Source organism: Clupea harengus, chromosome 11 (assembly GCF_900700415.2).
Source record: "Clupea harengus chromosome 11, Ch_v2.0.2, whole genome shotgun sequence".
NCBI lineage: Eukaryota > Metazoa > Chordata > Actinopteri > Clupeiformes > Clupeidae > Clupea > Clupea harengus.
Genome location: NC_045162.1, coordinates 10,792,822 through 10,820,321, shown reverse-complemented (window position 1 = coordinate 10,820,321; position 27,500 = coordinate 10,792,822). Strand labels below are relative to the sequence as shown.

General features: G+C 44.7%; 1 protein-coding gene across 1 annotated transcript in view; it reads right to left on the bottom strand.

Moving 5' to 3' along the window:
- The window catches only part of lars2 (leucyl-tRNA synthetase 2, mitochondrial), a 55,870-nt gene that overhangs the window by 18,241 nt on the left and 10,129 nt on the right, over nt 1-27,500 (bottom strand). Inside the window, exons 4-12 of the mRNA XM_012829209.3 lie at nt 24,496-24,587; nt 24,098-24,158; nt 22,417-22,506; nt 21,213-21,356; nt 13,410-13,517; nt 6,653-6,812; nt 3,982-4,086; nt 3,385-3,500; nt 2,324-2,607 (exon numbers count right to left, since the gene is read on the bottom strand). Of these exons, the coding sequence (XP_012684663.2) occupies nt 2,324-2,607; nt 3,385-3,500; nt 3,982-4,086; nt 6,653-6,812; nt 13,410-13,517; nt 21,213-21,356; nt 22,417-22,506; nt 24,098-24,158; nt 24,496-24,587 (1,160 nt within the window). The remainder of the gene's footprint in view (nt 1-2,323; nt 2,608-3,384; nt 3,501-3,981; nt 4,087-6,652; nt 6,813-13,409; nt 13,518-21,212; nt 21,357-22,416; nt 22,507-24,097; nt 24,159-24,495; nt 24,588-27,500) is intronic.

Below are 27,500 nucleotides of genomic sequence, written 5' to 3'. Positions count from 1 at the left end.
CTCTAGGAAACACACACACACACACATATTCAAAGACTTACAAACACACACACGTGACTGAACGTGGGGGTGGGAGTGAGTGTGTGCATATGCGTATACAAGTTTCACTCAGACAGGGAGTTCAGAGCAGAGGAGCATGTGTGTGTGTGTGTGATACTCAGCAAATCACGTGTGTGTGTGTAGCTGTGTCAACGGTCAGGGCCTGACACCGATTGTGAATGATAGTGTGTGTTACCCTGTAATTGTCACTGTGATGACAGTGTGTTTGTGACAGTGTGTGTGTGTGTGTGTGTGTGTTTGTGTGTGTGTGTGTGTGTGTGTGTGTGTGTGTGTGTGCGCGTCACTGTGTAAACCAATATTTGTGTGTTGTCACAGAGCAGCAGCTAATCTGGCGCACTGTCAGAGTGGAGGAAATTACTTCAGTGTTTCTTCAGGCTTCTCTCAAGGAAGACTAAACAGATAAACGGCCTCTCCCTCTCTCTCTCTCTCTCATTCTCTTCTGCATTCTCTCTCTCTCTCCCTTATTGTCTTTTGCATTCTCTCTCTCTCTCTCTCTCTCTCTCTCCCTCTCCCTCTCCCTCTCCCTCTCCCTCTCTCTGCAGTCGTAGCATTAATTGCACAAGGCTGGATGAGTTACACGGTGACTCTCTGACTCGCGTCACCGTGGAGATCGGAGACCGATATGTTGTGTGTGTGTGTGTGTGTGTCTGTGTGTGTGTGCATGTATGTGTGTGTGTGCATGTATGTGTGTGTGTGTGTGTGTGTGTGTATGTGTGTGTGTGTATGTGTGAATGTGTATGTCCGTGAGGGTGTGTGTGTGTGTGTATGTATGTGAGTGTGTGAGTGTGTGTGTGTGTGTGTGTGTATGTGTGTGCGTATGTGTGTGTGAATGTGTATGTCTGTGAGTGGGTGTGAATGTGTATGTCGTATGTCTGTGAGTGTGAGAGTGTGTGTGTGTGATAATGTGTATGTCTGTGAGTGTGTGTGTGTGAATGTGAATGTGCATGTCTGTGAGTGCGTGTGTGCGTTCACGCGCACTGGGACTGATTAGAGGAATGGTCTCTGATGATGATGATGATGATGAGGAAGAGGATGACGAGGGAGAGATCGGCATCCCAGACTGCAGTGCTTCCAGGCAGACCAGAGTGCTTAACACTAACACAATTAAGAGCATCAGACATTCTTACTCATCCTGAGGATCTGACAATTACACACTCCAACACAGACACAGCATCGCAGGAGGGGAGAGGTGGAGAGAGAGAGGAGGGGAGGTAGGGAGAGAGAGACAGATAGACAGAGAGAGAGAGAGGCGGAGATAGAGAGAGAGAGACAGAGAGAGGGAGAGAGAGAGAGGGGGGGAGGTAGGGAGAGAGAGACAGAGAGAGAGAGAGGCGGAGATAGAGAGAAAGAGACAGAGAGAGGGAGAGAGAGAGAGAAATAGACAGAGAGAGGGGAGGTAGGGAGAGAGAGAGACAGAGAGAGAGAGGGGGAGGTAGGGAGAGAGACAGAAACAGAGGGGGTGAGGGAGAGAGAGAGTTAAAAGTACAGAGAGGAAAGGAGGGCGAGAAAGAGAGATAGAAAGAAGGGGGCAGAGGCAGTGAGAGAGCGGTAGTGAAAGAAAAGGATGAGTGAGAAAGAAAGGGAGGGAGATGGTTAGAGAGGTAGAGGGACTAAATAAAAAGAGAGAAGGATGACGAAAGAGAGATGATTTCTTATTATGAGGCCCACGAATCACAGTGGTGTTTCAGCGACTGTAAATTCTTACATAACTGTGTGTCACGATCAGAGAGCCACAGGTCTATTTATACTCTCATGGCCTAGCAGTGGAGTGTGTGTGTGTGTGTGTGTGTGTGTGTGTGTGTGTGTGTGTGTGTGTTTGTGGTGTGTGTGTGTGTGTGTGTCTCATTTTTCAGGGAAAGCTGGACAGACTTCATTATCCTCAGATTCATAGCAGAGCTTCCAGCGATGAGCTGTCAGCAGAGGTGTCTTATGTCAGAGGGGCATTACGCCAACTTCAGAACCACTGCCAGAACCAGAACCAGAACCATTACCAGAGACAGAGCCAGAACTACCAGAACCATAAACCCAAACCTGATCTAAACCCAAACCTGACCTAAACCCAAACCTGACCTAAACCCAAACCTAACCTAAACCCAAACCTGACCTAAACCCGACCTAAACCCAAACGAAAGCTCAGATGGGCATCTCTTCAGCTCACCATAGATTAGTATGAGTGTGTTCAGGTTTTCTCAGCAAGTCTACAGTTACCCACAATGCCCCAGTTGTTTCACACTCTTATCGCAGATGCAGTGTTGTGTCTCACCTGGGGCAGGTGCAGTGGATCCACTCGTGGGCAGACTGCAGGGGCGACGCCCCTTTTCCGGTGAGGGCGAGGGCTTTGGGCAGAGTGACCGGAAGCTCCTCCTCTGGCACGGCGACTGGACCGCACGAGCCACAGTGGACGATGGGAATGGGCGTGCCCCAGTAACGCTGCCGCGAGATCAGCCAATCACGGAGCTTGGAGCTGGTCAGGTGACCACCTGCATTCATCTCCCTGGCTTTCTGGGTAATGGAGTCAAAGGCCTCTTCTCTGCTGAGGCCTGTGAACTACACAGGGGAGGGGAACAGGACAGGGGAACTCATGTGAATCCTTCCCCCACAAGAATGAATCATATTTACATTAAGTAAACTGCCGCCAAAGCCTTCACACAATGAGGCGCCACGTTCATTAACATTCAAATGGTCAACCAGACCTACCTGTCTGAAGACCCTAACACCTATTACACCTAGGTCGACCCCACAATGCACCCCGCCTTACACGTTGAACCAGAGCCCCAGCTAACACCCGTTATGTTAAGTTGTATATTCTACTTTCCAATAACTGAATGTGACTTGCATTGCTATACAGAAGAGAAGAAGATTAAGGATTTTGCCGTGGGGTTGCCGAGTGGAGACACCGACCGCTACATGTAGTAGTGAGATGATGGAGGAAAAAGTGATACTGAGAGACTGAGGAAACATCGCTGCCTTTGGAAGACAAAGGGATGCGAGGCCAACACAGAAGAGACTTATACTACACTATGGACGATATCTCCTAATCATCCCTACATCTCCTCTGCACCGTAACGTGTTGTGTGCGTTTCAGAACAGCTGCATGAAATAACCCGACACCCTACCCATCAGATCTGCATTCCATCAAGCCCTTTTCTAAATCTCGTAAGCGCAACTAACTTCAGAGCTGAAAAAATAAGAGTGACTGTTATAATATATTGTAACAGTGGTGATTTCACATGAAATCTATCAAAACACGACAGCCTTTCAGTGTAAAACATGAGAGGGGTGTTTGGGGAATGCTGTTGGGTGTGTGTGTGTGTGTCGCCAGACCTCTGCGGAGTTGAGGAGTGTTTGGGGGCCGTCCTCCTGAGTCTTGAGCACCGTGGGACACTGCAGAGACAACGCATTCGCCACGGAGGCATCGTCTTCACTCATGTCTGGAATACCTACCAGAGGGGAAAAGAAAACACTCAACATACACATACACACACACACACACACAATCACCTACACAAACAGATAAAGTGCAGTGTGTGTGTGTGTGTGTGTGTGTGTGTGTGTGTGTGTGTGTGTGTGTGTACTCAGGTTGTCAAGGGACTAAAAGGTTCCCTGCCCCCATCCCCACCCCTAGGGAGCAGCCTGGGATGGGAGAAACAAGCACCAGCAACAAATCTGTTTGTGAAGAAAACACACAGAACATCCCCCCCACACACACACACACACACACACACAAGTTATGAGTCCCTTGAGAGTGTCTCACACACATGTGAAGACACACACAAAAACACACAAAGCATATTTGTATGGATTATGAAAACACAATGTGCATGCAAACTAAAGTTGTGTTGTATACGGTTTTATAACAAAAACAAAGCTTTCTAGAATCTACATCAACATACACAAAGACACACACACACAGAAACACACCAATCACTGTATCCAGGTGTCCCTGGAACTCTGCTTGGGCTGATATGACCACAGGAACTTCTTGGCCTGTGACAACATTCCGAGCTGTGACCTCGGTTAGGCAATCTGCAACAAAAAGGTCAAGGGTCAAAGATCATAACCAGCTTCAGCAGGCAGAGACTTAAAGATGCAGTATATGATTTGGTTTTGCAAAAGGTTGATATTTGAGCACAACAGCCAATCAAATTACACCTCTGCCTTCCGTGCAGCTGAAGCACCGGGTTCACTGGCTGATTGTTTATGTTTATGTTTTGCATTATGTCCGTGTCCCAGCACTGTGCAAGAGCACTGGAGTCTGACAAAAAGTGTATGGGATTAGAATCACAGGCAACATCTTTAACTAGATTTTTCAAACATCTGCACCCTTTTTAGATGCAACAACGCAACCACGTCTGGGACACCCTGACTGTACTGATACAGTACAGTTAACAACTAGTGAGCTAGCTAGGAATCTAGCCAACTAGTAGGTTATCCAGTCACCTGTCTTATATCAGAACTGTCATTCTGTTGAAGTAAGCACAGGATTAAATATCTAATGTACCAGGAGCAACAACAACCCCTTACAAGGCCCTCCAAGCTTTTCTTTTTAGCAAATGAAACGACCGAACGACACCATAGTCCTGCAATTTTCAAATCATCGGAGACGACACCAAAGAATCTGATTGGCTGCTGCTAGCAAAATTCGCTCCTCATTTGCATAGGATTACACTTTTTCCGCTCACTTCGCACAATTTGCTCGTCTACCTCACAATCACCTGCCTCCAACGGTTATGAATAGAATACAGAACTTTGCTCTGCCCACATGTATCAGTACCGTAACAGACTCTTTTTGTCGAGCAACACTTATTACCTGGACTATTAATTGGCCTTAACATTTAACTGTTGCCACTGGGCAAATGACAATATCCCAAATTCGTTTCTCACTACTTGCATGCTAAATACTAAAACGACAAGGTTGCTCAGCCATATTGGATGTTCTTGAATTGTGGCTGTCGGAGACCCAGATGTTCTTAGTAGCGAAGGTTTCCAAAGTTGTCTGAAGGGTTTCCCCATTCATTTCAATGGGGAAGAAAGGGATGAAAAACGAGAAAAACTAAAGAACGACTGTGTGCATTGCAAACAAGTTTATAAGAGCTCTACACGGGATCAGGACAGACTTGTCAGAGTTGGAACAGTGTCGATATCACAAAAGAATGAGGAGCAGAAGTGGCGAAAAAAAAGCGGGTGAAATAATAAAAAGAAGACTTAATAAGAACAGTACTGAAAAAAGCCTCTTCTGAAATCTTCGGTACAATTCTCGGAAAAAAATTTAAAAGAGTAATCGTGTGATTACGTAAGCAAATCACACTAATTACATGTCCCTCTCCAGGGTCCTTGTTAGCAGTTACAGCTATGCTGAGAGAGAGAAAGAGAGAGACAGAAAGATAGGGAGAGAATGAGAGAGACAGAGAGAGAGGGAGAGAGAGCGACAGAGAGAAAACCTCTACTGGGATTCCCAATTAAACACAGCAAGGAGGCACTGATATCACCACTACACTCTATCCTCATACACACACCCTCCCCCACCCCTGCACACACACAAGCACACATGCACATTAACTATGCACTTAAAAATACACCCACACAAGTAAACATACCTGCAAGCAAAACACACAGAGAGATATTTTTCCATTATGTTCCTGTCATGCATATACATGTAGAGCATCGTTTCCCAAACTGGGGTACGCGTACCCCCAGGGGTACGCGAAGTGGTTCAGGGGGTACGCGGGGAGAAAATTTCCGCGATAACGGAAAACGGACGGAATTACCCTTTGAAACAGAATTGGAACTTTCAGACGGAAACATCATTTTGTGCATCAAAATTGCCCAAATTCCCCTGTATTTTGCCCTGCAAGGCTGTATTTCTTTCTAATAAACACAACAACGATCGCAATGATGAACAAGCATTCATTAAAAAACAAAGAAAATGTCACGTCTGTGCTGAACTCCGCTCTGGCCACGCCCCCCTGTCCAACGGCCTGTAAAATTAATTCGCTCATCTTCCCAATCGCCTGCAAATAATGTTTTAGTCTTCTGTTCTGTTGATGTCTGGCAAACAACAACCTTAGAAGGTTTGGGTCACTTGTGGCACATATTATTCACTCATTTTAAGCCATCAATCTAATGAGGCAATACGAAAACGAAAAAAAAAAACGGAATTCACGTAAAAGGTGAAAAGGAATTTTTTTTTTTCAACTGGGGGGGGGGGGGGGGGGGGGGGGGGGGGGGGGGGGGGGGGGGGGGGGGGGGGGGGGGGGGGGGGGGGGGGGGTACGTAGCTGGAGATTGAAGGTCTGAAGGGGTACGGGACTGTAAAAAGTTTGGGAACCGCTGATGTAGAGGATGCAAATATAGAACACATAGGAACACGCACGCACGCGGGAACTGATGGAGTTCTCTTGTTTTCATTTGACAAAGCTACTTTTAGCCAGACCAGCTTGTATGCTAGCATGTTTGCATATGTGTGGCTTTGCATATGTATGTATAAGTGCGTGTGTATTTGTGCATGTGTGGGTGTTTGTGTGTGCATTTGTGTATGCATAGGTGTGTGTTTGTGTGTGTGTGTGTGTGTATATGTCCGTGTGACTCCTCACCCCTCCCGTGCTGCTGTGCTCTGGTAAGTGCGGCCTTCAGGAGGCTGGACCCATGGAGCAGCCTGTGAGAGGGGAGGATGGAGACGTATGCTGCCCCAAATACGGCCTCCGGCGTGGGGGTGTAGGCCTCCAGAGTCTCCCCTGTCTCCTCTCCGTCTACCTGGAGAAACACAAAGCAGGGTCATGTCAGGCAGGGCACACAACACACACACACAGACCTGTGCACACGCACACACACACACACACACACACACACACACACACACACACCTGTGCATACACATGCACACAAACACATGAACAAGTTGTTTGAGAATGTATAGATGAGGTTAACATTTAAGAGATGCTTCAACCATGAATGAGACTTCCTCAAGATAACTTCAGATGTTTTGTCCAAATTCCTACATTTAAAAAAAAAATGAGAATCACAACGCAGATTAAAAGCACCCCCACTGGACAAAAGGCCCAGACATCATGGATTGTATCCCATCTTCCTGCACTCTACAGATCTGTGATCCCTTACGTTTGCCTTAAACTTAAGAGTGTTGCACACTTAAGGGTAAGTTAGGGAACTAAAAACCTTACCTTAACCGAGCAACCCGAAAAGTTAAAGACAACATGGCAGAATTTATTGAGGTTGTTGAAAGGGTACCTAGGTGAGTGTTTTACGAAAGGATCACAGCTTGATTTGTGAATTTAGATTGGACCACCAATCCATCTGTGAAATGGCAACCCACCACCCTCATGCCACCCAGCTGCGCAGTCACGCTTTACCAGCGGTTCTCATGCCACCCAGCAGCGCAGTCACGCTTTACCAGCGGTTCTCATGCCACCCAGCAGCGCAGTCACGCTTTACCAGCGGTTCTCCAGTTGCTGTCTGCGCTGCAATTTTTGCATCTGGGAGTTTCCGGTCTGTTGTGGGAGATGTCTTTCATGTGCACAAATCCCCTGCGTGCGTGTTTTATGTCTTTGTGTGTGTGTGTGTGTGTGTGTGTGTGTGTGTGTTTATGGCCACAGAGTTGCAGGCGCATTGTGCAGACGCTTACATGAAACCGTGACATTTCCATCTCGGCAGGAGCAAGAGCTTTAAAAACTGGATAAGGATATAGGTGCCCCAGTTGCACGAAAACCAGTGAACAGAAAAATCTCAAACATAAAAACTCAAACATAAATGTTCAGTTAGTGTGATCAACTTCTTGCAGTATTCTTCTTAGGTTTTTTCTTCTGTGATTTCCTCCCACATTTTGTGTTTTTTTTTGACTGATGTCATTTGCTCTTCACTTTCTTAACGAGTTAACTTTCGTTTGCCACATCTGAGATCAGTGGTTGGGGAGTGTGTCTATATAACGGAGTTCAAGACAATCAAAATTAATTTCAGTTATTACTTCACAGGGAAATCAAGCATGTCGTGTTTACACAATCAGATCCCTCAAATATCACATCAACCTAATGAGTGCCAAAGCAAGTCGTAAATTGTACCAGGAAATAATGGCAACTGTCTAAGGCACGTAAGCAATACTGTACAAATGAAGGCTGTTGCCAGGCAGCAAATCCCATAATAGTCTCTTTGATATCCGAGGCCCTTGGCGATAACACAAAGGCACTTGACACACAATCTTCAAACACCTCAGCACGCGCACCCTTCAAGTCACAATGGAGTCATTTTTCAATTAGTTCTCTTTGAGGAGGCCTTTTCCAGTCTCGTGAATGTAGCGGGTACAGGAGGACATCTGGTTCTGATCCGGTCTTGACCCGGGCCAGCTCCACGACAGAATCAGCTGCTGTCTGGACCATTTCAGATGTCCCGATAGCCGTTTCGAAAATGACGGCTGGCAGCATTGTTAATTACATGCATCATGAACGCTCAAGATTTATGAGGACCTTTGCAGGCCCCCAGAAGGATAAACAAACACGAGAAAATATCATCCTTCCCACACTTAATATTGCAACCCCTCTCCCTCCTCCTGAAATGTGATTACGATCATGATAGGAAAACGCAGCGGCCATTTATGTGTATTTCCAACACACACTCACAGAGAGGGAGACTGAGTTTGTGTGTGTATGTGAGAGTGAGGTAGTGAGGGAGAAAGGGACAGAGAAGGCTATACATGTACAGCTATATTCATGAGGCAGAGGTTGTGTGTGTGTGTGTGTGTGTGTGTGTGTGTGCACCCCAGGAAGTTATTTTTTTCTGTCTAAAGCACAAGACAGTCTGATGCATATGTATGTGAGTGAGTGAGTGAGTGAGTGTGTGTGTGTGTGTGTGTGTGTTTGTGTTTGTGTTTGTGTGTGTGTGTGTGTGTGTGTGTGTGTGTGTGTGTGTGTGTGTGTGTGTGTGTGTGTGTGTGTGTGTGTGTGTGTGTGTGGTTGCGTGGGTGGTAGGTGCGTTTAACTACGCCTGTTCCATTTCCTCGTCAATCTGAAGTCATTATCCCTCCAGGTTAGAGGCACTCTGAGACCTCATTTACAACTCGATGCCAATTTCCCTCATGGTGCGAGTTCCCTCTCCTCTCCTCTCTTTTAATTTACAACTGCATGGTGTGCTTCGCCGTATGCTGTGCTGAACACAGAGTAGAAACAGGAAACCTGACTGGACAGGAGACTCAAGGTGCTTTTCTTCAGACTACATCCATTAAGTCTCACCACTCTACTTACGTCAATATAGTGGCCACCTGGGCTCTTCTGGAGTGATAACATGCTTTGTTTCTGAGACACCGCAGTTGAAAGAACAGTGCTGTCAATGTTAACATTGTAACTGGTATGAGACTATAACTAGAACTCTTTAAAAAATGAAATACATCGACTGGATCATGCTTTTCCCTGTGGGTGCCCACAATGTGACCAAGGTCTGCATTCCTCATTTGCCATATTCTGAGCTGATGTGCTAGGCTATTCTGGGTTGGTGTGCTAGGCTATTCTGAGGTGATGTGCTAGGCTATTCTGGGTTGGTGTACTAGGCTATTCTGGGTTGATGTGCTAGGCAATGGCGCCTTAATGCACGGGCTAGCCTGGGCTTAAGCCCGGGGCCTCGACCAATCAGGGGCCTTAATAATAATACAAAATAACAATGAGGATAAACATCCGTATTGGCGGTGTCATTACTCTGCTCTACAGTGGCATCTGATGGTGGATGTGGCGGTGGAGTTGAGGGAGGCCCCCCCTTATCTAAACAAAATGTAACAAAATGTAACAAAAAAAATTTGATTTGCAACGTTTTAGAGGTTGCGGAGAACAAAGTCATTGAGCCGGTCCGGTCGGTGCCGTGGTGAAAAAAAATGAAGCGTTCACATCCAAGCTGAGCTCAGAAAAGGAAGAAAATCAGACAGGCTATATTATTAAAGAAAAATTTGCCAAAAGTTAAAGACTTTTTTTTAAAGCAATCAGAGGATAGCACTACCAACACACTGCCAAATTAAGTGGAGGATAGACTTGATGAGGACAAGGTAGGCCTATCTATTGGATCAAGCTTCTCTGTTTAGAACTAAAATGTAGTACATCGTCATTCATTCTTATGACTTTCGTGTAAATATTGCCCCTCCAGTCAAAAATCAGATATCTCTACACTAGTATCATGTGAAAAGCTACTACGATTGTGCTGTTAGAGTTAGCTGCACAGCTAGAACTACCTGTGAAAGAACTAGCTATAGCGCTAGCTGCTACTAGATGTTTGTAGTGACAGGTGCTAGCCATAGCTATTGCGTCAAGTTTGACAGCGAGTTTGCGGTTAGAAAGACCCGGAGAAAGACTTTCTAGTGATCCGTTTATGATTGTCTTAATAGGCTTATCCTAAATCAAATCTGTTCCTTCCTTTGATGGCAACTTGCCAATTTAATTAAACACCATATGATGTGCGCAGTTAGCAACAAAATTAATACGTAAATTAAATGAAATCATTCTCTTTTATTCACACGTTTTTATGTGCAGTAAGCAGCGAAATATTTCTCGGTGTCGTGCGTACATGTTGAATATGCCTAACTGCAGCGTTAGTAAGCCTACGGTATGTGTTTTTCGCCTAACCTGTTATTTTTTGGAAGATTGTCTTGTTGATTGTCATTCTGTCCATTTCCATGCGTACCGTTTTATTCAATAAATGGCAGAGAGCCAAAGATCACAGTTCTCGGGTCAACTCGTTTTTAAGATTGTTATTTTATTTTAAACAAGATATATGCAAACTATGTATACGGCTCAATCACGCAGGCAATGATCTTGTGTGGGCTATTTGGCCATATTGCTGTTGAGAAATTGATTGTGCGATTAGCGGGCGGGGGGCCTCTAAAAATGAAAAAAAAGTCCATAGCCCAGGGGCCTCGAGTGCTATTAAGATGCCCCTGGTGCTAGGCCCTCGGTTCCCAAACTGGGGTACGCGTACTCCCAGGGGTACGCAAAGTGGTTCAGGGGGTACGCGGGGAGAAAATTTTCGCGATAACGGAAAACGGACGGAATTTGCGGAATGTACCCTTTGAAACAGAATTGCAACTTTCAGACGGAAACATCATTTTGTGCATCAAAATCGCCCAAATTCCCCTGTATTTGCCCTGCAAGGCTGTATTTCTTTCTAATAAACACAACAATGATCGCAACGATGAACAAGCATTAATTAAAAAACAAAACCACTGAGAAAATGTCACGTCGGTGCTGAACTCCGCTCCGGCCACGCCCCCCTGTTCAACGGTTGACACACACACCTCCGCTACAGCCTGTAAAATGAATTTGCTCATCTTCCCAATCGCCTGCAAATAATGTTTTTTAAGTCTTCTGTTCTGTTGATGGCTGGCAAACAACAACCTTAGCAGGTTTGGGTGACTTGTGGCACATATTATTCACTCATTTTAAGCCATGAATCTACCTTAGGGTGAACAAAATGAGCCAAAACTTTTTAAACGGGGGGGGGGGCAACGTAGCTGGAGATTGAATGTCTGAAGGGGTACGGGACTGTAAAAAGTTTGGGAACCACTGTGCTAGGCTATTCCGTACCCAACCCTTTCCCTAAGATGGGTATATCCAACACCAAGCCTTACCTTGGCGTGGCGTAACTATAGGGGGTGCAGCAGGTGCGGCCCGTGGGGTTTCGGGGCCGGGCCCAAAGAAATACATGTGTCGCTGGACGGGCCCCGCCTTCCAAACCCGTCGCTCTACGGGCCCACCAGCAGTGCCATCATAATTTCTCGGATATGATTATGTTAATACGCACTGTTTTTAAACAAACTATAGTGTCAAATGCTATTTATACGCTTGAAAAGGCAAACTTATCTCAGTCATGGTTTTTATTATTTTTTCGGGAAAAGTAGTAATTTATAACAAAATCATATGCCTATCCTACATACACTATAGAAACTATCAAAAAACTATTCAACGAAATGAATAAGTTCTTATTTCCTTTAGTATTTTTGTGATTGGCAATGATGATTGCTGGGTAATTTTTATGTTGTTGTCCAATGTCAAGTCTCTATTTGATCATGTGACAACACAATACGCTATAGTTAATCCAATTTGAAGGTCTGATAACCTAGTAATTAGGTCCTAGTTCATTGAGCACAGCACAACTTTACTCGTAACAATGCCTTTTAAGCACAAGAGTGGAAGTAGAAAAGGGCAAGAGAAAAAAGAACAGGAGGAGAGTTGCCTAAATTAGATTATTTTGGCTTTTTAGCTAGCCCGTCAACGAGTAGCCAGCCCACGGAGTCAGCAGTGCAGCAGTTCAACTGGGATTAGCATCGCTGCTTCTGCCCTCAGTGGTGTGTCAGCAACCATGCAACAGGTAACCTACGGCTATTGTGATAGATATACATTTCAAGACAAATTATAGCCTACATACATTATGGTAGGGCAGGATTACTAGGCTACAAGTTGGGTAAATAGTGGTCGCTATTATTATTGCTTTCGAAAAAGAAATACGGTATTATTAGCGTTTTCTTAGACGCGGTTGTGGAAGTAGGGAAGGCTACGATTTTTTATTTTTTTAAGCATTCACTAGGGGGGCCCGTAATAATATCTTGCACCTGGGCCCGTCGTTACTACGTTACGCCACTGCTTACCTTAATCCTGGTTCATCCGTCCTGGTTCACCCGCCCTCCCCAAAACCTTCCATCCCCCATGTAGGCTATGAAACGCTATAGTAAAGCGCTAAATACTCTCTGCTTAGAGTAGCTCATGGCAACAGAGCAGCACAGCACCTCTATCCCAGCAAGCAGTTACACTGATCAGGCATCAGAATTCAGATGATGGTGATCAACTAGTCAGATCAATCAGACAACAACTCTACATTATCAGACAACAACTGTACATAACCCTCTCTATGTTATGTCTTGAACAACCTGACAGCATAGATTACATTTTCATACGTGTGACTGCATATCTACATTTACATATATATATCTAAATACACACACACACACACACACACACACGGCAACATTCTGCCCATCACAACCTATCGGTCACACAATGAGGCAAAGCTGAGTGTTGTCACGGAGATCAGAGTGCAGGTGCAGCAGGTGAGAGATGTAAAGAAAGAATCAATCAGGTGGCAGCCTGTCAGTGAGCAGGCCAGTCAATGCACTGGCTTCAATTTAAATCAGCTATCGACTGCTTTTCAATAGGTGCTGATGAGGAAGAGGCAATGTGAGAGAAAAAATGTAAAAAAGGAAAGACCAATCGATACACACTTAGCAGTTTGTGGCCATAGAACAGGGTCACACACACACACACACACACACACACACACACACACACACACGAGAACATAGCGAGGGCTCACCTTGAGCTGAAACTGGAAGAAACAGCCAGAACATTCACCAATCCAGTTGGCCTGCATGCCCTTCACTCCATACCACTCTGGGAGATCCGCAAGGGCATCAAGGAGGGGCTGCAAAACACACATATAATGAATATTTTTCATCCAATTTAATTAAATACAAATAAACAAGTAGCCTGTTAACAAATATATGCAGCCCGCATCAGTCAAGGATCAAGTCAGGATCAGTAACATTATGCTTTGTTGATGAGCAGACTCTTCACTTCACAGCGTTTTCATATCATAATGTTTAACATAATCATCGGCTACAGTTCTGTCTAGGCTGCACAAAATATCTGTTGGGGGAATGAGTATGACTAAACAATGTTCTTTTCATTAAATGTGCCTACCTTAATGATGTGCTCAAATTATTAGCGTTTCAATTTCTTATGATGAAACAATCTGACCTGACAACACGGGCAGGCTAATACCTCTCTATCTAGTGGGACTTCCTTATTCTATTATATAGTGGGACTTCCTTATATATTATATATATACAATATATGGCATATATACGGTAGCCTTCACAGCTTAGATACTTAAGGGTTAGTTGTAGCAAAGACGCCTATTTATTTCCATCTAAAACAAAAGCTGATATTGATTGATAATTATTGGGAACATATTGTGATTATCAATGCAGGAAGAAGGCATCGATCCCAAGCCTAGCCAACAGCGTAGTAATGGAGAACTTTAATCATGTTGGATGTCACGTGCTGTTGGAACACAAGCGATGCAATGAAGGATATACACTAAGAAAACTCACATTGACGGGGCTACAGAGCAATGATAAATGCAGCCATTGTAACAAAGAGAAAGGCGTCTATTTCCACATGATATGGAAATGTCCTATGTTGTAACGTTTTTGGAAGAAAGTCATAATTAATCTGTCTAATATCATTAGAGAAAAGATCCCTTTTGATCCTAAATTATGCATTTTGAATTACATGGATAATATGAGTTGGCCCCCTTCTAAGAAAAAGACAGTATCCATTGGTCTCATGAGTGCAAACTGCAAAACCACCATTAATATAAATTAAAAAGTATGGTTAAAGAAACCTTGAGTTTAGATCAAATGTCTAATTCAATTGATTCCCCCACCCCTGGCATTTGGAAGCAGATTATGTCACAAGTTTATATTAATATTTCTGTTTCTCACTAGTTTAGATCTACTTTACACTTAAAATGTATGACTTTAATGATTGCGACTCATGTACGTATGTATGTATGTATGTATGTATGTATGTATGTATGTATATATAGCATGTATGTATGTATGGATGTATGATGTATGTATGTGTCGCATGTATGTAGGCTTGTAGGTATGTAGCCAGTAGGTATGTAAATTATTTATTTGTTTACTCTAAATGACTGTTAATGAGCAAATCAGCCATCTTCCCAACCTTTTTTCTGTTGTTTAATTGATGATTAGTTGTTAAAATTTATGTCTGAATTATGTATTCGATAATGCTAATATAAAATAATATAAATAATAAATAATAATAAAAAAGAAAAAAAAGAAATGAAGAATAAGTCTAAATACACTGAGGGCCTCATTTACTAACATTGCGACCGCAGCTTAATCTGCGCTTTTGCCAAACCGCATATACCGCACGGTATTTTTCCGTGGTATTTAGAACCTCGTCGTAATCAGCGCCTAACACCGCCCATTAGTGTTATTTAGCGCTCCGCTAAAATAGGGAAGAAAGAGCCTGCGTGTTCCTGCCACAATGGATGATGAATTAGAATTAGAGCTTTTGGTTCACGAGGTTACAGCAAACTAACCCGGGTAAATATAGAAACTCATAAATATTTCTCCGTTTAGCCCTTCCGTCCACACTAAAAGTTGTGATCACTTGGAATTCAAGACTGTCTTTTATTGGTGAGCTGATTTGGGGAAATTAATCTTTTCAGCGAACATTGAGTTTCTGGGTTGCTATGGTTACCCCCAGGGTGCCTGTGCAGTTTCATATTAACGAGTTTATGTTCACAAGTTCATATTCACACATATTAGTTAATCACACACAGGCAACTGCAAACTGTTAAGATGGTTCCCTAAACTAGAGATAGCTAGGATACTTAATAGCCAGGTTAACTGCTCCATAGCATCCCGTTAAATAGTCTTGTAGGAATACACAACACCCCTTACTTTAAAACGGCGTATTCCAGCACTGAAAACCATGCTTTTCAAAAACGCTGCCCTAGGCGGATACATTTGAAAACTGGAGTTGTAGCCTGGACAGGGGAAACTGAAGTTTTCAGACGTTTGGTTGCCATGGCACTGGGGGTAGCTTGCGCTAGAGAGGCTATAACGTCAAAATAAACATGGAAGGTGAAATGAATATGCTGCTCTGTCTCTACAATTTACTTACCGGTAGTTTAGTTAGTGTACTTCGAGTACAAGTACTTTTCCTGAATAGATACCCATTACTCCTACGCAGAAGGTGTGCACTGTACTCGGTGTGCTTGAAAATGAAGTGAAAATACGGTTTAAACCATACAATGAGCGGTGATTCTGGGTAACAGCTAGCTGGTGGGACAGTTTGTATATGCCTATATTAAATTATATATAAAAAATAACATAACAAAACAAAAAATATTTCTGATGTTCGTATTTTTCAAATTTCTCGCAGGCACATTGTTTTCATTTAGCAGCATGCTAAAACACCTCTTGTTTCGTTACTAATACACAATTAGGCGCACTTTACGCATCTCTTTGCGACGAACACCCACTTTCCCTTATACCCTCCCAGCAGCGGTAATCTGCGCTTTTACTCAGGTGCGCCTCCTTTGGAAATACGGTTTTATGTCTTTACCCGCTAATTTACGCCTGGAATGGGCGCAATCCTGTTAGTAAATGAGGCCCTGAGACCTCAGTGCCTGAGCCCCGACTGGTGCCACAGTGAAGAGCAACGGGTACTAATGAGCATCTGAACATCTTTAGGGTTCGGAGAGGATGCACAGAGACCCTGGCACAGGCTCTGGAGTGCCTATTTCAAAGAGCAGCCAATTTCAGCTGTAAAAGCTAGTGGTGAGTGGAGTCTTAACACAGACACACGCACACAAACACACACCAGACAGGCGCACAAAACAATTTAAACCCCACAGGACGGACACACACACACACACACACACACACACACACAGAACTGTGACCCCTGATCTTTTTTGTGTGATGTTGAATGAGTGAAAAAACCGGGCACTTTCAATTTCTCACAAAAACACACACACACGGAAATCCAAAATTGGCAAAGGCCTGGCACAAATGTGTGTGTTTTCATTTAGAGTACCATTTGGCACTTTTTGCCAACTGCTCTTTCTCTCTCTTTAACACCCGCAAACACACGGGATGGTATGAGATTTCCAAAGCGAGCGAGCGGAGGTAGGTTGGGCTGTGGAGCAGGAAGTTGGACACACACACACCACAGCTGGCCTCTGCTCTGTGAAAGGACTGGGCTGTCCTCTCCCTCATAAGCATGTACCAGCACACTGCCACCAGAGCAGGGGAAATTATGAGGAAGGAAGAGAATGAAAGAGGGAAGTGAGGGAGGAAGGGAATGAAGGAGAGAAGTGAGGGAGGAATAGCAAGTGAGAGAGCGAGAGAGAGAGAGAGAGAGCGAGAGAGAGAGAGAGAGAGAGAGAGAGAGAGAGAAAGAAAGCAAGCAAAATACAGAATAAAGAAGAGAGTGAGGATGAAATTGATAGGAGGAATAGAAGAAACAACATTCTGCTCTATTTTGCGTCAGCGATGACTTACGCCCACAGGATGGCATCTCACTCTTGCAGCCTCCAAGGAGCAGTGACTATCAGTGTGTGTGTGTGTGTGTGTGTGTGTGTGTGCGTTTGTGCGTGTGTGCGTGTGCGTGGAAGCAGGAAGAGGACCCAAAAGATCCACAAGAACTCATGAGAACTCATGAGAAGCACACATGGGACGAAGAGAACTGTGAGACCTCTGGAACAAAGACATTTACATTACATTTAGTCATTTAGCAGACGCTTTTGTCCAAAGCGACGTACAAGGAAGAGAACAGTCAAGCTAAGAGCAATAAAAAGCATGGTGTAACAATAAATACTACTTTACATGAGAATTAGAAAACAACGACCTAGAAAAAAGGAAAAAGAAGTGCAGGAATGTAACTGCTGAAGTGCAAGTTAAGCGCTAGTCAGGTGCCAGTTAGGAAGGGAGGTGCTCTCTGAAGAGTTGGGTCTTCAAAAGCTTCTTGAAGGTAGAGAGGGACGCCCCTGCTCTGGTAGTACTAGGCAGTTCGTTCCACCAACGTGGAACTACAAATGAGAATAGTCTGGATTGCCTTGCTTGCAAAGGAAGCAAAGTTATTAGCAGTGAGGTTAGTAGCTGGGGGAGGAGGAGGAGGGTAGAGCAGAGTTTTGAAGGTGGAGAATAGTTTCCGAGCGTCAGTTGCACCGTTGATCTTGTCATTGAAAAAAGTCTTCTTAGCAGCAGTGATGCTGGATGAGAAGGAGGCCAGCAGTGTCTGGTAGCTTGCAAGATCGTCCAGTGCTGCAGATTTGTGCCACTTTCTCTCAGCCGCTCTGAGATTGGAGCGCTGCGTTCGGAGGGTATCACTCAGCCACGAATGAGACTGGGTAGATCGAGCAGGTCTGGTGGAAAGTGGACACAAACTGTCCAAGCATGAGCTCAGAGTGGAGCAGAGAGATTCTGTGGCATCATCGACACCTAGTGAGGAGAAAGTGGATAAAGGTGGAAGAGCAGAAGAAACCAGAGAGGAAAAGTGGGTGGGAGAGAGGTTGCGGAGGTTGCGCCGGAACGAGACCATCGGAGGGGGGACAGAGGGTTGCTCAATGAGCCGAACATCGAAGCGAATGAAAAAGTGGTCGGAGAGATGCAGAGGGGTTACCGTTAGGTTGTCCGTGGTGCAGTTCCGAGCAAGGATGAGGTCAAGCTCTTTTCCTGCTTTGTGAGTTGGAGGAGTGGGGACCTGTTGTAGGTCGAACGAGTGAACCAGGGTCCGAAAGTCAGCTGAGTTGGGATTGTCTAGGTGGATGTTCATGTCGCCAAGGATGAGTGTTGGACACTCGTGGTCAGGGATGGATGACAGCAGGGTGTCCAGCTCATGGACGAAATCACCCAGTTGTCCTGGTGGACGGTAGATGACAATCACATAAGTTTTAACAGGAGCAGTTACCATAATTGCATGATATTCAAAGGAGGCATACCTGTTTGAAGGCAGCAGTGGAGTGAATTTCCAGTTGTCTGAAATCAGCAGCCCCGTCCCACCTCCACGACCAGATGGTCGGGGAGTATGGGAGAAGGCATAGTTGGTGGAAAGTGCTGCCGGGATAGCATTGTTTTCAGGTTTGATCCATGTCTCCGTGAGAGCTAAGAGCCCTAGAGAGAGGTGGTTGGCATAACCTGAGATGAAATCAGCTTTTTTGACTGCAGACTGACAGTTCCACAGGCCAACAGAGAAAGAGGTTACAGTAGATAAGGTTTGTTGAAGTGAGCGGAGGTTACCCAGGTTGCGCTGCCGTCTGCTGCGCTGAGATCTTTTTTGACAACCAGTGACAACAGATATGCTATTGTGACACATGGCTATGGCAGAATCTAAAAGTTTACTTTGTTTGTGATCCTTGTTTCGGTGGACTTGTACAGGTAGACTTGCATGTCTTTACCCAAAAAGGTCTTCACACGAAAAGGGCTGAACACGAGAAGAGAACTGTGAAACGAACATGGAACTCTAAAAATGCAATTAAATTGCCAAATTGCTTGCATGAATTCCCAAGGAGCGTTGTTAACGATCCACAAAACACAAACAAAACAATTTAAACACTGAAAAGGCTGCAGCCATGTTGCAATGCAATTCCAATTCCACAATTACAAAAATAGAGAAAGCTTTTCAAGCAGAGGCGTTAAGCTGCCATTTTTTGAGAAGTACATGGAACCCCACACATAAACAGAGACAAAGAAAAAAGAAAAAAAGGCAAATGATCAAACATGTGAAAACGGTTGTTTCCAGGGTGTTGCATCATCCTACAGGACAGAAGAGATGAGCTGCTATCCCCACTGTAAGCCTGTGGAGAGACACAGCAACCCCCCGTGACCAAACACAGACTAACTACCCAACACAACTCTCTGCGTGTGTGAGTGTACTGTGTAGACAGTGCGGTACCGCCCAGACATACTTGGATGGTGATGTTTGCTGATTCTCACTCTGTGCTCAAGACTGGGGTGGGGGGGTGTTACATAATAATGTACATATGGCTGTGCATGTGCGTGTGTAATTGCTAATTGCTAATTAAGGCCACAAGGAGATCTAAAAGTGAGAAATGCGGGCTGTGTGTGCGTCAGTTTGATTGTGTGTGTGTGTGTGTGTGTGTGTGTGTGTGTGTGTGTGTGTGTGTGTGTGTGTGTGTGTGTTTGTGATCATGGGCCTGGTGACAAATGAGTTGTTTGCAGCTGTTATTTCAGAGATGGAGTACTGAAGAGATTCATGAGTTCCTAGAAACACAGTGCACTAAATAATAGACACTCACACCTGCACAAGTGCACACACACACACACACACACACACACACACACACACACACACACACACACACACACACACAGACACGAGGAAAATACAGTCTAGTCTTCCTCCTATAGCCCGTAACAATAGCCATTATTCAAAAATCTACAACCCCTTTTATATGCACCTAATCACTTCAAGTGGAAACACACACACACATAAATCTTAGTGCCATGCTCCATGAAGCGAGGTTTTGAGAGGCAGACTCAGCCTGCTCCATTAGGAGGTTAATGACCACCCCTCACTTTCACACGCATGTACACACACACACACACACAAGCACAGTCACAAAGAGAAGGTTGGAGAGAGAGAAAGTGTAAGAGAGAGAGAGGACGAGAGACAGCGATACACAAAACAGCGAGGCTGATGAGGACTCAGCCAAGCACAATAACAATAACACTCCCCGATCAGCCCTGACTGATGCTGATGAAGTCTCCATTACAGCTCTACACCCACCAATAATGTGACTGTGCCTCCCCTCATACAGTCAGTCCTAATCGCCACCAAAGTGCTGCTGACTTAGCACAGGTAAATCACGCGGCCACGCTAAAACAGAAATCAGCAGAAACCTCCTCACAAACATAGAGATTCATTTAATTAACTTAATGAATTGAATTAACTCATTAGCGGTGACAGACACACCCTGGCTTAGCCGCAGGACTTAGCCACAGCCATAGTGTGTGAAGTGTGTGTGTGTGTGTGTGTGTGTGTCTACTGTCCTCTCTCAATAGGGTAAAAAGGGTAGAAAAAACAAATAAAATTAACATAAAAACATTGGGGAGTGACAAGTAGTCAGTAGGATGGCCAAATGTTCTGCATATGGGCAATGTGCTAACATATCATAGTAGGTCCTCTGAAAGCTGCTGCTAGGTTGTGTACAGTAGCACAGACTGGAAGTCACTCAGTTTCTCTGGAACTCCCTATGCCATTACACACACACACACACACAGACATCTACACACACACACACACACACACACACACAAAGACACACACGCACACACACACACACAGACACACAACAGACACACACAAATCACACCCTACAATTGCAATTACTATGCAGACATTCAATTGAAACTACATTAACACACACAAAAACACCAGCCCAAACTGACTAATTCACACACATTCAATAAATCCACTCCTCGCTGTACCATGGTACCAATCTCTGTGTACTGATGTCTGTGTGTTGTGTATGTGTGTGTTTTCTTGAGCAGACCTTAGCATAGTTGGTGGTCTTGATGAACCACTGCTTGAGCAGCTTCTGCTCCACCAGGGCCCCAGACCTCCACGAGCATCCGGCCTCGTCCACCTGCTCATCGGCCAGCACTGTTTGATCCACCGGGTCCCAGTTCACCACCGCCTGGAGGGGGAGGAGCGCGTGCGCAGACACACACACACACACACACACACACACACACACACACACACACACACACACACACACACACACAGACACACACACACACACAGACACACACACACACACACACACAGACAAAGACACAGACACAGACACACAAACAAACACAAACACACGGTGAAAAGGGGTCATGCACACCACCAATGCAAATACACATTTGCATGTGTACACAAAAACACACACACACAAATACACACATGTGCACACAAACATCTGTTACCATGTGTACTACACCACTGCCAGAGGTGCCTACCAAGATCACTTTAAACATGTTGGGTTTGACACTGGTGGTCCATCAGCCCCTCCTGAGTCTGCCACCAACTGGCTCCCTACAGATGGCCTGTGTGTGTGTGTGTGTGTGTGTGTGTGTGTGTGTGTGTGTGTGTGTACCTCCACAGAGGTGGTGTGTGTCCAGGCAACAAACATGAAAGTGCTTAGTTATTCTAAATGAGTTCACATGATACTGACTCAACGCATTTTTCTAGATGCCAAGGCTGAAATCGTACATTTCTCTTTTACATGCGTATCTTGGGGACTGTATGGAAAGGGTTTTTTCTAAAGCTTCTGTATGTTAAGTTTTCTCAAACTGACCAAGGACATAAAACACAGACTGCACCCTATGGAGAGAAATAAAACAAGATGCTAGAGATACACAGATGACAGAGATGTTAAAAAACAAACAAACAAACACACAAACCACATACACCATGGTAGACATCTTTTCAAAACCTCAGCGCTTCTCGCTGGCTGTCTTCTGCAGTCTCACTGAGTGATGCAGTGACCTTCGCTGCAGAGCCAAGGTAAGAACAGGCAGCATAAACACTGACAAGATGCAGGGACGCTAGGTGTGCTTCAAAAGCTCTTCACTGCAATGTGTCTCGCCTTACAAACCCACTGCGGTTGTCACACGTCAGTTTACACACTTGTCAAGGACAGACAGCTGTTTTTATTTATTTATTTGTTTACATAATTTCTCTAGCACTGTGTGCCATTGGCTTACCTCTTTCTGATAGGCCAGCCCAGCTTTAAACATCTTGACAAACAGGAACTGAGTCCACTTGTAGTAGTCTGGCAGGCATGTGGTCACTTCCTGTCAGCAAACATTCGTCACAACGTGAGGGTTGATTAAATCCATTCACATTATTAAGTCTTAAATCTTATTTATAGTTATTGTTCCATTACAACCACTACATGCACTATGACGAAAGACAAAAACAAAGAACTTCTGCATACCGAGGATTATTTGTTGTTCTAACCTCCTAACTGGTGTAACAGGTGGTTAGCGTTTGTAACTGATAGAGAAATGTAATGAGGACATTGTTATTGTATTTTAATCTGCTTGCTTATCCTGTGTGCTGAGGCCTACAGGAGGCCTACTCCCTTGCTGAGGCAAACCACCTGTTTTTGTACTGATAGTCATGCACACTGCTCTTTTCTCAAGGACATATTCTGAGATCACTGCTGTAACTTCTGAAGAGATGGGACGGGAGAATACCGCCAATTTGTCTGTCATGAAACCTGTTTTTTATACTCACATAAGGCTGGCTGCGCCCAGCTCATCTTTGGAGTCTGTTCACAACCTTTGGTTGTAGCACACTTCCTCTTTTGCAAAAGATAAAGTACTCATTTAATTCTGATCCCTGGTCTCTGTCTCATCAATATTAACGTCTTAATATAATTTATCTAACAGTAACGTTCTTCCCACCTCCAAAGAATTCTTACCAGGTAGCAAAAGTTCTCTCTTTGTCTAAACCATTCTTAACCGGTGTTATGTGCTATGATGTGAATAGAAGGAACTCTGTCCAAAAGTTGAATAAAATGATCCTTCAGAAAATCAGATAATTACACATGGAACTTTTACACCTTTGGCCATTTTATTCTGGGAGTGTAACAATGACTGTCATCACATGAACTCTGGGTTAGGGTCAGGGGTCTCTTAATTTAAAGAGGGGTGGAGAAGAGAGATGATGGGGTGGTAGAGGAGAGGATGGGGAGGAGGAGAGGAGAGGATGAGAGGAGAGGAGGGAAGAGGAGAGTAAAGGATGGGAAAGGAGGGTATAGGATGGGAAATGAGGGCAGAGGAGAGAGGAGAGGAGAGGAGAGGAGAGGGGGTGGGAGAGGAGAGGATGGGGAGGAAAAGAGGAGAGGATGAGAGGAGAGAGGAGGGACAAAGGGGAGATTTAAGGATGGGAAAGGAGGGTAGAGGATGGGTGAGCTGTGAGAGAGAAACCGCTCTTCATTGCCTTACAGCTCCTCAGTAAGCTTTACCAAGGGGTCTGCTCACATGGCAACCAAACGGCACAACACACAGCCAGCTCCAGCCAGGGCAGAAGGGCTAAATGCACGCAAACACAGGGCCGGACACACACAGACAGCACACACAGACAGCACACACACACACACACACACACACAGGGCTGGACACACAGAAACCACACAGACAGGGGTGGACACACACAGAAACCACACACAGACAGGCAGTCAAATACAGACACATACACACACACACACACACACTTCCAAACACACAAATACAGACAGACATGCACACTGCCAGACACACAAGATCACACACATTCACACTCAAAAGACTGTAATACACACAGATGTATGTACACACACAAACATAGACACATAAAAGAAAGGTTTGGTGGTGCAGCACACCTTCTCGCCTTACTTACCCTGTCCCAATTAAAGCAGAGACCCAGACTGTCTAGCTGCTCTCGCATGGACTGGATATTACTGAGAGAGAGAGAGAGAGAGAGAGAGAGAGAGAGAGATGGTGTAAGATAGATAGATAAAGAGAGGACAAGCAAGAAAAGACAGATAAGAAAAGGAAGAAACCAGAAAGAGAGAAAGGGAAGAATGGAGAGAAAATAGCAGGAGATTGAAAAAGACATTTGTTTTTGTTATCTTCAGCAGATGAGTAAGCTCAGTAAGCAGTAAAGATGATGGGGTGGTGGCCGTACACACACACACACACACACACACACACACAGACACAGACACAGGCACGCACACACAGGCACAGGCACAGGCACAGAAACACACACACACACACCGCTGACTCTGAGCATACCTTTGGGTCCACTCCTCAGGGTCCAGTCCTCTCTCTATGGCAGCATTCTCAGCAGGCAGCCCAAAGGCATCCCAGCCCATAGGGTTCAGCACCTGCAGGAACATCAGTGCCATGAATCAACCACAATAGTATGAAGAAACCATGGCAACCACAATCTGGTATTGACATGTGTCCTAACCCATCGTGAGTATGGGGGGGGGGGGGGGGGTCTGGTATTGACATGTGTCCTAACCCATCGTGAGTATGGGGGGGGGTCTGGTATTGACATGTGTCCTAACCCATCATCATCATCATCATTATTTATTCAGGGAGAATTGACTGAGCACAGGGCTCTTTTGCAGCAATACCCTGATTGAGGCTACATAATACATACAACAATAAATAAACAAACCATAACAAAACAGACAAAACAAATAAACAAAACACATTAAACAACTCAGAAATTAAGTATAAAACAAATAACATAAATAAAATCAGAGAATCATTTAAAACAACAGCATTGAGGCACATCCTTATCAATTCAATCTTATATTGCGCTTCTCTAAATACCCGAATACATCCTTAGCATCTAAAAGGCTCTTAAATTGGTTGACAGACAAATACTTGGTTAGTTTCAAATCCACAGTATTCCATTTATGGGAAGCAAAGAACTTAAAGTTAGTTTTAGTTAGTTCGTTTTTGTAAGGGGGATTTCAAGGGAGATGAGGCTCTGTGACCGTGTGTTATGACAGATGGATTTTAAATTTAAAAGAGACATAAGATAAATAGGCAGTTTTCCCACTAAGGCTTTATAAACAAATAAAAGACAGTGTTTTTCCCTCCTGTCTGCTAGAGGGGACCATATTTCCTGTGTATAACTAAAATGGATACTCTTAAGCGTGTGAGTGCATCTGATGCCAGTCATTTATTGAGCGGTTATGGAATGATCAATATCGAACAAAACACACCATCAGTGCTCCCATTGGCTCAATACACACCATCAGTGCTCCCATTGGCTAATTTACTTCCTAGTCCAGGTTCCAGGTAATGCGCACCTAAAGCCAGTTCCTCCACAGTCAAGGTACGTCAGTTAACGCTCATGGTGTTGCTTAACAAACACCCATACCCTATCATCACCCCCACCACTCTATTCAGGCCAGAAAGGGTGAGAGAGGAGGGAAGTTTGGTGGGGTGGTGAGGGGTGGACATTTATCGATGGGGGGGGGGGGGGGGTTGTAAACTTAGAGAGATTACATTAAATGCAAAAAAGGCTAATGTGGTGCAGAACCTCTCTTTAGCTCGCTGTAATGCAGCAAGTCTCACACACACACACACACACACACACACACACACACACACACACACACACACACACACAGTCTCTCTCTTAGTTAACAACATGGACACACAGACAGTCATGCACACACACACACACACACATACAGCAACACTGCTGAAATTAAATGAAAACAAAAAGATGACAAAGGATGAAGAAGTTTGTAACAATTAATCTCCGCCCCCCCAACCATACCACACAATTAGCAACTTTTGTCCTCTCTCGGTCTCCATTGTCCCCTCTTGCTTTCACATGCTGTTTGCCGTCTTTTCTCATTTTTTTTATAATTTCCATCCACGCTCTGCTGTCTCTTTTATTTCCCCTCCCACACACACACACACACACACACACACACACACACACACACACACACACACAATTCAGGTTCCACATATTCAAAAAGCAAGGTCTTCCTAGATAGATGAGAGGAGAGGAGAGAACAAAACAGAGTAAGCGAAAAGAGGAGAGGAGAGGGGGAGAAGAGAGGAGGATAGGAGGAGAGGAAAGATTGTGTCAGCCATTCCTCTGGAACGTCCACAGCTCCAGAGGAAATACAGGAGAGAGTGTATCCTTGGTAACAGACTGAAGCTCATCTATTAAGCTGAGTACTGGATGAGATGAGGGCTGAGAGGACACACTTCTATACAGCAGCTCTACACTGGTGTGTGTGTGTGTGTGTGTGTGTGTGTGTGTGCAGGTGTGTGTATGTGTGTGTGTGTGTGTGTACGTGTGTATGTGTGTGTGTGTGTGTGTGTGTGTGTGGACATGTGTGTACGTGTGTGTGTGTGGACATGTGTGTACGTGTGTGTGTGTGTGTGTGTGTGTGTGTGTACATGTGTGTGTGTGTGTGTGTGTGTGTGTACATGTGTGTGTGTGTGTGTGTGTGTGTGTGTGTGTGTGTGTGTGTGTGTGTGTCTGTGTGTGTGTGTGACATGAGACATGTGTGTATGTGATCGAACACAAACACACATATGGCATAAGCTTAATGAAAGTATCTGTGGAAGTATCTGTGGAACAGCTGTGGCCACTCTGACAGGACTGGGCCAAAAGGCTGATTCGGTATGGATGTGTGTGTATGGATGAGAGGTATGTGAGTGGAGTGGTGTGTGTGTCTATCCATCTATCCTTGAGCCGATGGACACACACATTTACATCATCCCAGAGGAGTGGTGAGCTTCTCACTCACTCTCACAACACACACACACACACACACACACACACACACACAGAGTGAGTGAGTGAGTGAGTGAGTGAGTGAGTGAGTGAGTGAGTGGGTGAGTGAGTGAGAGAGAGAGAGAGATAATCACCCTTATGGCTGGGGCAGCTTAAGTCCCACCTGAGTCAAGCACCATGATTATGCACAAACCATAGTCATACTAGTGCACAACAAATGCAAACCATAGTCACACGAATGCACAACAAATGCAAAGGTGAGAGTACACAAACATCTAATCAAGTGGATAATACTGACAATAGGTACACAACTTCACCTGAAAAAAGTGCCAGGGAATTGGAGGATGTTGGATGAATTTCAATTCTCTCAGTTCTTGGGTGTTTTCTAATAAGCCAGAGAGTGCTAACAAGCAGAAGAGATTAGAGAGCAGTGATGAGGTCATCGAGCTCAGACAGGTTACAGTCGGGGGTGGGTGGGGGGTACATGCAGGCTGAGCTGAGTGTGTCCACAGCACAG